The sequence below is a fragment of the Brachycentrus maculatus genome, unplaced genomic scaffold (genome assembly GCF_059751285.1).
Source record: "Brachycentrus maculatus isolate JH-2025_06_01 unplaced genomic scaffold, ASM5975128v1 h1tg000081l, whole genome shotgun sequence".
In the NCBI taxonomy this organism is placed as follows: Eukaryota; Metazoa; Arthropoda; class Insecta; order Trichoptera; family Brachycentridae; genus Brachycentrus; species Brachycentrus maculatus.
In genome coordinates this window covers 4,022,783-4,037,575 of record NW_028280835.1, presented here as the reverse complement: position 1 = coordinate 4,037,575, position 14,793 = coordinate 4,022,783, and the positions used below count along the sequence as shown (strand labels likewise).

At 34.0% G+C, this 14,793-nt stretch overlaps 1 protein-coding gene across 6 annotated transcripts in view; it reads right to left on the bottom strand.

Annotated features, from left to right (window-relative positions):
• how (protein held out wings) overlaps window positions 1–13,350 on the bottom strand; it is a 192,117-nt gene extending 178,767 nt beyond the window's left edge. For all 6 annotated transcript variants that reach the window (XM_088257514.1, XM_088257516.1, XM_088257517.1 and 3 more), the window contains exon 1: window positions 13,060–13,350. In XM_088257514.1, the coding sequence (XP_088113640.1) occupies window positions 13,060–13,186 (127 nt within the window). In that variant the 5' untranslated portion in view covers window positions 13,187–13,350. The remainder of the gene's footprint in view (window positions 1–13,059) is intronic.
• Window positions 13,351–14,793: the final 1,443 nt, after the last annotated feature.

Genomic DNA, 14,793 nt, shown 5'->3' with positions numbered 1-14,793 from the left:
AAAAATGGATAGATTTTACTACAAATTAACTGGAGAATCAATTAATGGAATTTATAATGTCCTAAAGTGTAGAAGAGTAAGGATCTGGGAATGGGGTCTACCTATCATGGTAAATTATCTCGTTCGCACTTGTGTTATACCACTTAACGAGTTTTGTTTCATTACACACGACTAGTTTCGAAAACTGCAGATGTTTTCATATACAGATGAAAAGTAAAACATTTGTTTCAAACATTTTAAATCTGAATACAAACACAAAGCAAGGTATATTTTGATTGTGATAATTTGAAAGACTTAAATTCAAAGCAAATTTAAGATTGAATGAACGGTATTTTTTTTAAATACTTTTTATCTTTGAAAATCATGGTTGATAATTTTAGTAACCCATAAATGACAGTTGTTCTTTTATTATTATTTAATTCGGCCCTTTTTTCAGAGTAGTCTTTTGCCCCAAAACGGCTTAATCCAACTCTGACCGTAAGCCAATGCGATTAATCTAAGCCAGGGTAACATGAGACAGATGAAAAAAAGATACAAAAACAAAAAATTACATGGCAGTTTTATGCGTTTAGCATAGCTTTTTACGTAATTAAGAACGCGGGTAAGGCCAATGAAAGGTTAGAATAAAATATGGCAGTGAAGTAGGTAACAGGAAGTCTGGAAAGGGAGTGTCGCAGAGGCAGGAAGTGTTATAATCACACGGAAGAAGAGTCAGGAAGCCACATTCCACGCTTCATTTACCATAAAGGTTCATACATGATGATAGACTTCACTCAAAACGGTCACACATCACCAGATCTTCTCTCTATTTGTAAGATCACCGCCACAACGACACAAGAAGGATGATTTTTATATTTTTAGAAAATAAATACGTACTAAAACTATAGCCAAGAAAAAATAAACTTGTATGATAGTTTTACATTCAAAATCCTGCCCATCCATCATATCAAATACGTAGTCTACATGCATTACTATTTATCTTGGCTGTCTGACGTCACTATAAGAACCAAATCCAGCATCCAATATGATATTAATTGTAGACAGAAGAGGCAGAAGAAGATGTATTATTTTGAAACATTCAAAACCGGCAAAAACATTTTCTTACAGTCCAAAATTAGAGTAAAAATTCAACTGTTGACCAATGATTTTACAATAACGATTTAGGTTTAAAATTGTGGTACTTCCCAACTCATTTAAAAGCGTGATAAATATAGGAAAAAAAAGTAGGTACTGTAAGTTTTTGGTCAAACGTCTTTCCTACTAAGGTTTCATTTTTTGGGCTTGCTTTCGCATAACATGTTGCAAATGCGAAAGATAAAAAATGCAAATGCGTCTCCTCAATGTAACAACGTGATGAAAAAATATCAAATTGGGTAGGTGTGATTTTACCAGCTCGCAACCAGCGCACTAAATTTGGAGAGCGTGCATTTGCTGTTGCGGGTCCAAAGACGTGGATTGCTCTTCCACCAGTAGTAAGATATAGTGAGAGTGAGATGATCTTAGAAAAAAATCTAAACACGCATGTGTTTGCTAAATTTCCGATATCTCCTTTTTCCTAATTCAATTACAGCGAAGCGCTCTTGAGGTAGTACTTTACGAGAATGGCGCTGTATTAATTATCACAATTTGTTATTTATTATTATTAGTACCATAGAGCTAATTGAATTAAAGGGAAACACCAGAAACGCAGAATTACAGGTGATAAATAATTACACGGCGCAATACAAATTCTCCACAATCATTATCAATGGTTGCTTTGGACACAGACTCTAATCTGTTTACAAAATCGCCGAGGCACCGAGATGTACCATTTTTTAATTGTGCGCAATCTGAGAAAGTTCATTCTGTTGACAATCGTCTTATTCTCCATGTGGCCTTCAATTGTGTTCTTGTAATGAAGCGGTCAGATTCCTTGGCATAAAGTCGAAGCAACAAAAATGCAACGTGCTATTCTTAGAAATGAGGAATATCGCTTATAACGTATTCTATATTCAACTGAACTGATTATTTTGTAAATGCCACGTGTTTCCGTAAAATTCTGAATAATATTTTTTTAAATTGTTTTTTCTAGCTTATATTATATCTAACGATCGAAATTCGCCTTTAGGACTAACGTGACAAAATCAATTTTTGAATCGAGACAGTTTTCCGTATCAAGAGTAAGACTTTTTTATTGCCTTAAAAATTATAATACCCAAACTTACACGAAGGTGTTTTTGTTGAAGGACGCAATGTTATCTTGATCGTTACTTACATGAAGGCAAGGTGATCACTCCTGTGCTTAGGAACCAGTCCAGGGTAATACTAAATAATTTCATTATTTGATTCGGCAGTCACTTTGTGGTAAAATGTATCCATTTTTAATTAATGTTTTACTTCGTAAATACCACTATTTCTTAAAATCTACTGTGACACGTGTTTCGATGTGCGGAATGCATCGAAACACGCGTCACAGTAGATTTTAAGAAATAGTGGTATTTACGAAGTAAAACATTCATTAATATTACATAAATAATAGAGTGTAGAATCACTCATATTTATTTTCAACCCCCTTTGGGAATCGAACCCGGGACCTGCAGCACGGTGGCTAAACACGTTAACTATTACACCACGAGGGCGGACATACGTATACTGTATATATACGTAAAGGTGGAGACTGACCGGAGCATTTCGTCGTAACATAAAGTCGTAACATCGCTCGCGGCGAGCATCAGCGAGCATCCGAAACTATGGATGGAGTGCTCGGCTCGGTGTACTGACTGCCTGAATGCTCGCATCGTAACGTGTTCCGTTACGACGAAATACTCCGGTCAGTCTCCGCCTTAAGGAGAATGTTGAGTAGTTCACGTTCGCTCTCAACTGTGCATTCGGAATTACGTGCTAAACTATAGGGGAAAATCTTGCATTTCCATTGAAAAACTTTCATGCGTTTCCAGCAAATATTTACAGCGACGATTTCCCATATTTTTGGTAATTTTCCTAGTAATTTGCCACCGTGAAGTGGCGTTTAGTTCCATAACCGCAAGACACTCACATCCGCCTACGATACGGTGCCCTGATCCTTAATACGGAGTCGCTACAATAATAATTGAGTCATGCGCTCTGACTCTAACCCACTGGGCAAAATCAAACTCTCCGCGCAAACTTTCTTATCATTTGACAACTAGAATTTAAAATTGTAATATTTCTACCAAAAAAACGCACAGAACCTGAATATACCATAGCAAGAATTCAGAAAAGAAAACTACCTAATGAAAATACTAAGCTGTGGTTTAACAAATCAAATTATGTATCGTAAATAACACTGAAATGCGATCTCCCAGAAGAATGTGCGACAAAACGATGTATGATAAATGTTACAATAGTGTAATAAGGAAGGAATGCAAAGCTGAGATAAGCATTATCGATAAAATTAAGAAAGGTGTGTTAAGATGGTTTGGACATGTAGAACGAATGAGTGAGGAAAGAACGGTAAAACAAATGAGACGAATGTAGTTGGAAAAAAGGAGCAGAGGAAGACCGAGAAAAACATGGCGCGATCAGGTATGCCAAATACTTGAAAGTGCTCAGGTTAGGAGTCGTAATAATCGGCGGGTATGTATGAGAAGATGCATGAACGTGGAAGAGGCGAAGAATGTTTGCAAAGACAGAGTGGTGTGGCGCTCTATTCTCTCTGCCTACCCCTGCGGGGAAGCGGCGTGATGGTTAGTTAGAACTCGGAGAATTCGGTCCAAATGTCGCCACACCACTCTGTCTTTGCAAACGTTCTTCGCCTCTTCTACGTTCATGCATCTCCTCGTATATTTCGACCTGATCGCATTCAATAATACGAAAAATATAAGCTTTATCAATAATGTGAAAAATAACTCCTTTTATTGGAGATAATCCAGATTTCGCTCACTCCTTTCAAGAACGTCATAAATCAAAAAACGTCAATTTTCAGTTGTGCATATTTTCGGAATGCCCAGAAAATGTACTATATCCCAGAAAAAGAGGCATATTTTTAACTTAATATTTACCCGCTACAGGGCAGAAAGTGTTGTTTTTGCATTTTGAAGAAAAGGTATTGTTTAATTTTTTTTAAATAAACTAAATATTTTTCAAATGGAGAAAAAACCTTCAGGTTTTACCTAAAAAGATATGTTGCACAGTAAAAATTTCGGTGAGTGGCTTGATATTTATTTTTAATACATTGTATTATATTTTCAAACTTTAAAAACGTTCTCCTGAAAAATCAAGTATTTTGATTTATGACGTTCTTGAAAGGAGTGAGCGATTTGTGAACAAGTATTGGACACACACGAAATGTTTTAAATTTTTAACATAGCATGGTTTGCAAGTGGACTATTCAGATGTCCGCTGTTGCCTTTCTAGATGGAAGAACTCAATCGATACGACACCGGTTTGAACGCGTCGGCACACGTAAACAAACCTGATATACTAATATAAATCGAGATACAGCGAGATCCATCGCAGAGAGCAACCTTCGTAACGGCAACTCGCCGGAGAATTCGGTCCAAATGTCGCTAGAAAGCGAAAAAATATGGCTTGTAAGGTGCGCCCGTTATTTATGTCCAAAATATGTATTAATTTGAATATTAGAGTCGAGCGTTTGGCTAATTGATGACTGGAATTGGCGATTTATTGCCCAGCGCATCAATGTTCGGTGGGTCCCACGGATGGGTTTCTGCGAGGCCGACAGCAGGTGACAGAATCACGAAAATGCCAACCGTCTGAATGGTGTTATTATTTACAGTGTTGTGAAATCGCTCGTCTGATAGAAGGTGACATCGCTCAACTAACTTATGCATATAAAAATTGTTCAATTCTTCAAACCCTCGTCATAAGGTATTGCATCATATAAACGCGGTGTTATCTTGGCTGATCACATTTCCTTCATGTGCTAACATGAAGGAAATGTGATCAGCCCTCCGCTTCAGGTTGTGGAAGCGTGTTTGTACCCATTTGCACTAATTACGGGCACCCACGTCCACTATCTTCTCAGAGGTTGCATTTTATATTGAATGAAAAAAAAATAACGAATTGAACTTACTTGAAATATCCATAGACATCAACAAATAGAGCCGCCAATAATTTAGCAATGTTACAAATATTAAAATAACTCCATCGTTTCTGTGACGTCATTCATTGCCAACTTACGAAAATAACGTTTTTTCGAACGCGAATTTTTCAAAAGAAAATGATGAATGAAAGTTTTAATTATATCGGCTGTTATAAGCACAAAACGAGTCTAATACAATCCTTTATAGATTGAGTATGTTAAATTAGATATTCCTCCCGTCAGACAAAGATCCATTCACTAGCAACTCCGGTTCGTACCGGGATCAACGATATTGTTACCGAATCTTCATAATGCTTAAATATCAGCGAAACAAATATGATGAAATGGTTATATATTCGGCAAATGAGTAAGCGAATAACCTTTTAATACTCCCTTCTTCGTTACCGAGACACGATCAGTAAAGGTTATTCGGTGATTATTCGATTTAATAGTCCACGGATGACATAAGTTTGTAGGTAAAAATAACGCGTGAATAAATCCCCCCAGGGAAGCATGAAAACCGTTAATAAATACCATCGACTAAAGATGTAACTAATGGGTAACTGTTACTTTTTCGGATGCAAAACCGGGTTTATTCGTTACTTTTTCTCGGTTTACATTTCTCTCTGGGTTTTTGATGTCAAATACATTACGAGCTGGAAAATGGATATGGGAGATTAAAAAACAAATTAAATAAAATATTTTTTAGGGCGAGATAATCAATAGCCCGCAACTTAATTCTCTTTAAACTAGTCGCATTTAGCGTAATTGCATTTTTTGCTTAAAACACTTAAGTTTTTTTTTGGTTTTTGGTTGGTTGGAAGATATTGCTTTTTAGCAATAAGCCCGCTAAAGTACTTAATTCTTTTATGTTCATGTAGTTTAAATGAAATAAACTTTTTTTGTTCAATACGAAACACGTTTTTGTATTGAAGAAAATAAGTTTTTCTTCAAAATAAATATATATTTTAGAAAAGAAAAGAGTTATTGAAAGGTAAGATATAAAAAAATAAAAAGATATTTATTCTCTATATATTTTCTAAAAAATAAAAAAAGAAACTAAATACATTCTTTAAAAAAAATCGGGAGTAAATAGACATATCGCTCACTCCTTTCAAGAACGTCATAAATCAAAAAACTTGATTTTTCAGGAGAACGTTTTTAAAGTTTATAAATATAATACAATGTATTAAAAATAAATATAAAGCCACGTATTGAAGTTTTTACTGTGCAACAGATCTTTTTAGGTATCACCTGAAGGTTTTTTTCTCCATTTGAAAAATATTTAGTATATTTAAGAAATTAATTAAACAATACAATTTCTTCAAAATGCAAAAACAACACACTCTGCCCTGTAGCGGGTAAATATTAAGTTAAAAATATGCCGCTTTTGCTGGGATATATTACATTTTCTGGGCATTCCGAATACATGCACAACTGAAAATTGACGATTTTTGATTTATGACGTTCTTGAAAGGAGTGAGCGATATGACCTCTCCAGTGGTCTCTGGTGGCATGAATTCCGTATTTGCGAATATCCCCTTAAACATCATAAATGAGTGCTATCCTTTATGTTTTCAAAATACATAATACCGGCTACGAATACTTATCTTTATTCAACACGACTCCCGTCAATGCGTGGCTGAAATATTTGTATGGACACGGGAGCCGTGCTCGGCGTACAGAACGTGTTACGTAACGACTTATATTGAAGAAGTCGCTACAACGAAATATTGACCCCTGAATAGGAGGGTAGTGATTAAGAAAACAGAGAAGGGTATTATTATGTTAATTTTCAAACCAAATGTAGGTTGAATTTCTGATTCGCCCTATTGTATCGCTTCACGGTGGAGGTTAGCTAACATCAGGATCTGAGATAATAACATGAATAAAACGTTCTACCTATGCAAAGAGGGAGAAAAATTTGCGAGAACGAGAGGCAAATAATTCAGTCAAATCACCCCACTACTTCACCGACTGCACTGATTACGCTTTCCCGAAAGGGTTGAATATTAACTCTGACTACTCATGTATATATCAATACATAGCAAATCTTCAGAGTGTCTAAAAGAGCTGTGTATTACAGACGAATTGGTTGATAAACGTCTCAAGCTTCGATCGGCTACAACTACTGCTATGGATACTTGTGCAAAGTGATCGTACCAGCTCGTAACCAGCGCACTAAATTTGGCGAGCGTGCCTTTGCTGCTACGGGACCAAAAGCGTGGAATGCTCCTCCAAGACTAGTTAGAAATAGTGAGATGATCCTTTTAAAAAATAATTAAAAATAAATTTAATCTCCTCCTTGTTTTTTTTGCCTCATTATTTGGTTTTTAAGTTTTAAGTTTATCCTTCTTAACATGTCGACTCGAACAGTTATTATTTTGATGACCTATTCAAGAGTCAAACTGGGAGTTCTTGCATGACAAGCGAATATCTCAACAGCCACACTACGGAGGCAGATAAATTATCTTATCAAACACCTGTGAATTATATTAGAAAAACGTAACGTTTTACTAAACAGTAACTCTGGATATTTATTTATCTTAACATGTGTACCTTCAGGTGCTATACTGTTGACACTCGCTATCTTTAGGTGTAAGTCTATACTGGAACACTATTGTTATCAGGGCAGTATTGCATTCTACATAATTTATCTGTAATGTTGCCATCTCGGCGTCATGTTTTCCTCGGATCAGAAAACGGCCATAAATTTGATCTAAAAAAACTCGTTTTAGCCGCTAGAGACCCGTTCGGCTTGTGAAATTGATCACCTTTACAGTTAGCTGGCTTTTCGCGAAATGGCGTACAACTTTGTGATTGGATCAAATATCCGTACATTGAGTTCTGTACCGTTTACGCACTTCGACGGATCAGTCTAGGTAAGAGAAATGCTGAATCTGTAGTCTTTCTTTAATAATATAATAATTAATTTTGACACCTGTCCACCTCCGTAGTGTAATGGTCAACACGCTGGGCTACCGCACTGGAGGTCCCGGGTTCGATTCCCAGGTGGGGTCAAATAAATAAAAGTGATTTTTTTCACTCTTATATTTATTCAATATTACCCTGGACTGGTTCCTGAAGTGGAAGGCTGATCACCTTTCCTTAACGTGTTAACTATCAAGATAACTCTGCGTTTATATGATGCAGTGCCATATGCACCATCGGGTGCGGATAAGGGTTTTTAAAAAAAAGATAATTTATACATGGTTATTTTCGTAAAATACTACCTCGAGGACGCTTCTCTGTGATTTAATTGGAGAAAAGGAGATAGTGGAAATGATTCAACAAAAAATTCCTTTTATTTTTTTTTCTAATGATCATCTCATACTAACTATTTCTAACTACATACTAGAAGAATAGCATTTCACGCCATCTGTCCGCAACAGCAAAGGCACGCTAGCCAAATTCAGCATAGCAGTTGTTGGCAAAAGTAGTCAGCAAAGGATATCAGAAAGCCAAAGGTTTTTCTAGTTTTACGCGTTGCATCAGTGAGATTTCATAACAAAACCCGTCGAGCACAAATGGTGACCAGTTCACAACCACCATTGGCGATATGGCTTATAAGGGTATAGGAGCGACTTTACACGGAAAAGTTGTTGGAGTTAGCTAGTTTGCAATATTTCATCACTCATCTGGTAACTTTGGAAACCGGGTATCTCCGCACGCAATTGGATTATCTAACTTCACTGGATGAAGTGTTCAGAAGGAACAAGTCAAGTTTTGCTGGACAGTGTATGGGGTAATTCACGAATGGATCATTATCAGACGGGAGGAATATCTAATTTAACATACTCAACCTATAAAGGATTGTATTAGACTCGTTTTGTGCTTATAACAGCCGATATAATCAATATTTTCAATCATCATTTTCTTGTGGAAAATTCGCCTTCGTAAATACGTTGTTTTCGTAAGTTAGTAATAAATGACGTCACAGAAACGATGAACTTATTTTAATATCGGTAACATTGCTGGCGGCTCTATTTGTTGATGTCTATGGTCCACCCTCCCCTCATATTTGTATTTAATTGCAACAAATACCCCTGTAAATGTGTATTTTTTACCTCAAAAAACAGTACTTTTTACCGGATTATTATTTACTTCCAAAACACCTCTTTATAACGAATTATCATAATTATTAAAAAGCAATTACTACCTTTTTCATAAATCTAGTTGGATTATCAGAAACATCAAGGCATCCATTTTATGTATTTGTTTGAACAATACGATGTATTGATAATATTTGAAAGTCAATAAACCAAAGAAAATGTAATTAACAGGTGTAAGAACTTTTAAAACAACATGATATGACGATTTGGCGATGATCGCATCAGCTGATCAATTTTCAAAGTCGAAACAAAACGGACTAGTACCTCTGAAATTTTCGACAAGTTAAAAAAAAACTGATGTTTCTGGTTTTGAATATTATAGAAACTTAAAAGAGTAGTATGGGCAAATCTTTAGGGGTAAAAGAGGTCTCAGTCGGTTGTTGGTAATTGTTATTTTGGTAGGAATAACATAATTATAGAAAATTTTCCGACAGTCGATGAAAGATATGAATGAAGCAAAGTAAAATAGTTTATATATTAAATGTTTAAATTATATGCTGATTTTTAGAGTCTACTAAATTATAGTTTATTGTTAAAAACACATGTTTGGACTAAACTAAACTAATGGATATTAGTTTGAAAATGCCATAACAAGGTGAAACAATTGTTACAAAATTTATTTTTATTTGTTTTTAATAATGAAATACAATTAACTAAACTCGAAAAGTCGGTGTTTGATTTTAAAATTTTATATGTAAACTAAAATGGAGTTCTACAAATTGAACGCCATATCTTTAAATAAAAATATAGTTCAGACTTATTTTTATTAATAAGAAGAAAAATATAATGTTTGTGTACTGAAAAAATATATTAAAATTAAAATATACTCTTAGCTTTGAACTCAAAATTATTTTCGTCTAACATTTTTTTTTATTATTTTACGTTACAAACTTCACACTCATTTAACTCGAAATATGCACCATATGTGAGGAAATAATAAAATTTCATAGTAGCCAAAAGAAATAAAATAGTATAATTTATATTTGAAGCACTAATTTGTGATGTTCCATTTTATAATTAAAATGTATCTTCGTTTTAAAATCACCAAAAACATTTTATTATAACACAATTATTGATACTAAATATATATGTTATAAAATATATTATATATATTAAGTATCAATAATATTAAAATATAGTATTCGGCTCAACACAGGCCATGCCTAAAGAGCCGTAATACGTATAATAAATGTGTATATGAAATGAATATGTATATTGAATGTATCTATGTATTATGAAAACAAATAAATAAATAAATAAAAAATAAAAAATAAATAAAAAATGTAGCTTTGTTTTAAAATCACTATATATTTATAGTTATTTTAAAACAAAGTTACATTTTAATTATAAAATAAAATAGTGATTTAGCGTCTGGCTTTAGTTAACTAAATCGGCAAATATTTTTGTTCGCCTATTTCCATTTCTGTATTTTTTTTTAATTATAAATGATTCACTCTTAAATATTAATAGTAAAATCTTGAATAATGGCGATTTTATATAACATATGTTCTAGAGTTATAAGCAAGAAATTTTGAGGACTTTTAATGACTTGTAATCTTATTTAACTCTCTAAAAATATGTTGCAAGTGCTATGATTATCAAATAACGATTATTGAAGATCAATTTCTGACGCCAATAAAAATTCTCGAACTTTCTATTGCAATTTTGTTTCTGTATATGGTTTTAGAGAAAGGAAGTGTTCCTATGGCGGTTAGTGTAGGTCGTTTTATTGGTTATTTCTGACCGATGAGTCTTAGTTGTTCAACCGATTGCTAATATGTGCGGATGTGAAATGAACATAATGTCGTATGTCGCATTTAGCAATATCTTCAAGAAAGACCTAAATAATATATTTTTTGAAACTTTATAATTATATTTTTATCTTGAATGCTTTTCGCATAAACTTTGTGGCACATTTTATAAACTTTATAAAATAAAACAACTTTGTTTTAAACACTTTTATTTTATTATTAGTACACTTTAACGTACCGATTATTTATTTAGGATTTTTTACGGAGTGTGTGGAAGTTTTGGTAAGGGAATGTAATTAATTATGAGTATTTTAATGTTTTAGAATTTAATAAACCCTGATGATGACAAGGTTCTTGTCGAAACCGGTAGGTTAAAGTGTATTATTACTAAAAAAGTGGTTAAAATAAAGTCGTTTAATTTTATAAAGTTAATAAATGTGCCACAAAGTATATGCGAAAAACATTCAAGAAATATTTTTTTGAGTTTGTTCTCATTTCACAGACAAACGTATTGACTTTTATAAAAAGAAAATATTTTTCATTATTGGATTTGGAAGTCACTTTGTGATAAAACCTATCAATTTTTAATTTAAGTTTTACTTAGTCTATACCATTTTTTCGACAGTGGCATTTACTAAGCAAAACTTAAATTAAAAACATTTTTTATTGCCTTGTGGATTATTCCATTGATTTGGCATTAAATTGATGGAATAACATATTGATTTAAATATAAAATTAAAACACTTGTATGAGACCATTTTTTAGAATTTATTAATGTAAAACACGTGTAAACAATGTGCTTACATTGATAATTTAAAAAGTGCTATATTTTTTTAATATATTTAAAACGTCTTATGAGATTAAATTTCTTAGTTTATCTCGGCCGATTAAATATGAAGTACTTTAAAAGTTATATTACGCCATTATGTCCATAATTTGAATATCGTGTTCAAGAATTTAAAAATTTGTTAAATACAACTTGTAAAAATCTAGTAACCAAAGTAAAATAAGATAATTTTGAATCGTATTTTTCTGATTTTTTATATAATATAACAATTAAATACGACGATATTTCTTCTTTTCATTTTTTTGAATGGCGAATCATTAAATTAAGTCTTTAATCATAAAATAAGATTATTTTTCTTCTTTTTATTTTTGTTATAAGGAATCGTTAAATTTTAAGTCTTAATTCATTAAAATTATATTAATCTTATTTACGTACAAAATTTATTTAAAGCCAGGCTATAAAATGTTTAAGGGACTTATACTAATAATACTACATAGATTTATTTTTCTTACTTTCTTAAATTATAAAAAAATGCTCACAGCTGATATAATAAAGATTTTTTTAAATAACTGCAATGTGGACATACGACAGTGTACCTCTGAGCTATAGATTTATTATTGACTCATCTAGCCGTCTTTTTTAGGAAAAATGTAGTGTGTAATATTCTTACTAAAAAAAGACTACATTTTACCGAAATGCTGGATTGTAATGTATTAAATTCTATTTTGTTTATTCTCCGCGAACGAGGTATACATTACTACTTACTACATTGCCGGACAAACGGGACAGTTGAAACTAATAACATCGGCTAAAGTAGTTTAGAGTGCCACTATCGGCAACATCGCAAAACAAGCTCCCGTTATCTACAGACTGTCAACTGACATTTCTAATCTAACACAACTAAAGGAATATTAACCCAAACACCATCGGCAGGAATGATAGCACGTCTAATAACAATATGACAGGTCGTGCTGGCCACGCGACTTCCCGGCATCTTGCAAATTTCGTACAACTGATGTTCGATGTGCGAAGGTATGCTGTGCAACAGGTAGAATTCGCTCTAGTCTCGGAATTTACGGCTCATATGGTCCGAGATGGAAATAATTTATAATAGTAAAAGTGAGTTAAGCTAGCGTCACGCCCCGAAACCAGTCCGGTCGGAGCTTTGTTTATAGAAGCAATTTATGTTTTCTCGAGTGTCGCCGGCTGCTGGCGCGCCGCGAGCCGGAGCCGCATGCCCCGCGCTCCGGCGACCGGGAGCGCCGCGTCGGAATGTAAGGACCGTCCGACTATTATTTTTATTAATATAACCTCAAAGCGATATTATTGACGAAAGGAGTACTTTACCTTCATCCAGGAGTCTCTCGATGTGCATGAAGACATTCGGGAACGCGGCTAGTTGCTTTCTGTCTTTGAGCAACTGAGCTAGGTAGTCCGCTATACTCTGCGTCGTCGGATTGTTATTATCGCACATTTTGGATATATAAAAAAACCTTGCGCGTGTTCGAGTGTTAATATATCAGTATGTACACCCGCGTCGGATTAATAAGAGAAGTTTTATTAACTCATAAATACGAGCGAGTCTTGTTAGAAATGTTACGCGACACAAGCAAACACTAGTAAGGTCGAAGCACTACTGGTTTGTTCGGTCCGCTCGAAGCGGGAAGAGCGTGCGGGCCGGTTCTGAGTCTGCGCACTGGCCGCTTTCTGGTGTAGGCGTACTAATTATGTATCGGTGTCTCTCTCCCACGCGCGCGCGTGCATAGGAAGGGCGGCGCGATAGAAGAAACGCGCAACAGATGGATTTATACGAAATTTGAATATTAATAAAAATACTGAAATAGATGTCCAGGAACGCAATCATTCATCTAAATAAATCCAGACGCGAATGCTTCAAATTGTTTTAGCGTCTTTAAGAAATTAATTAATCTTTCTTCTCATTATTTTACTTCCCCAGCCCTAACATCTTAGGAGAATAGAATAATAAGTATTGTACGTTCATCGTACAAGTACATTGTACGTTCCATCGGGTACTGACAAATATATGGGAATAGGGTAAGTGGACCATTTATAGATAACACCTAATGATGGACATTGGCTATCATGTTTCCAATCCAATGTTTCAGAGAGGATACAATGCTATAAATTAAAACGCATGTTGTTAATAGATTTTACTAAAAATACGTTTTAGTTTAGCTAGTAGGATATGTTTTACTTCCACAACATTTATTTATTTCTTCCTGCCCAGTTACCAGTTTTCTGTCTCTACATTTCATCCTATGAGTCAAAAATAGTTATTTTAATATAGCCTTTGGGTGTATTAATCCTTGTAAACTAACTGTATGATTCACTGAATTCTCACCGAAAAATTATAATGTATTTTACTATTATATCGAAATATTACATTTCAAACACATAAAATAGTTTTTACATTTCAAGGTTAAAATAATTATTAGTAATTGCTGAATTCGGCACCATTCATAAAACGTCATGGATTTCTCAATACTTTGTTTTAATAATTTATATTATTTTTGCCATCGTTAATTAACCCTAGATAATGGGACATTCGTAAAATTTACGACGGACATCCAATCTGTGGGGAGCACCGAGGCAACACATGTGAAGAATGTAGTGACAGCTATTATGCATCTCAATTTTTAACCGATATTTTATATACGTATTTTATAATACAATATAATAATATTTTAAAACATTCTCAAAAAACATGTTGCACTTACTTTTAAAATGTTTATAGTAAACGTTTTTTGTGAAATGTAATTTTTTCTACTACTACTACTACCACCATCACGCCGTTTCCCCTCAGGGGTAGGCAGAGAGGATGGAACGCCACACTCTTCTGTCCTGACATACACTCTTCGTTTCCTTCACATCCATACATCAAGTCATACATGCCCTCTAATTATGCAGACTTTTGATACGACAAGATTTTAGGTTCTGATTGTCTTTTCGGGCGTCCTCGTTCTGTTCTTCAACTCACATTTGCCACGTATATTTTCTTAGTCATTCTCTCGTTATGCATTCGCTCCACATGTCCATACCACCTTAAAGAACTCTTCTCAA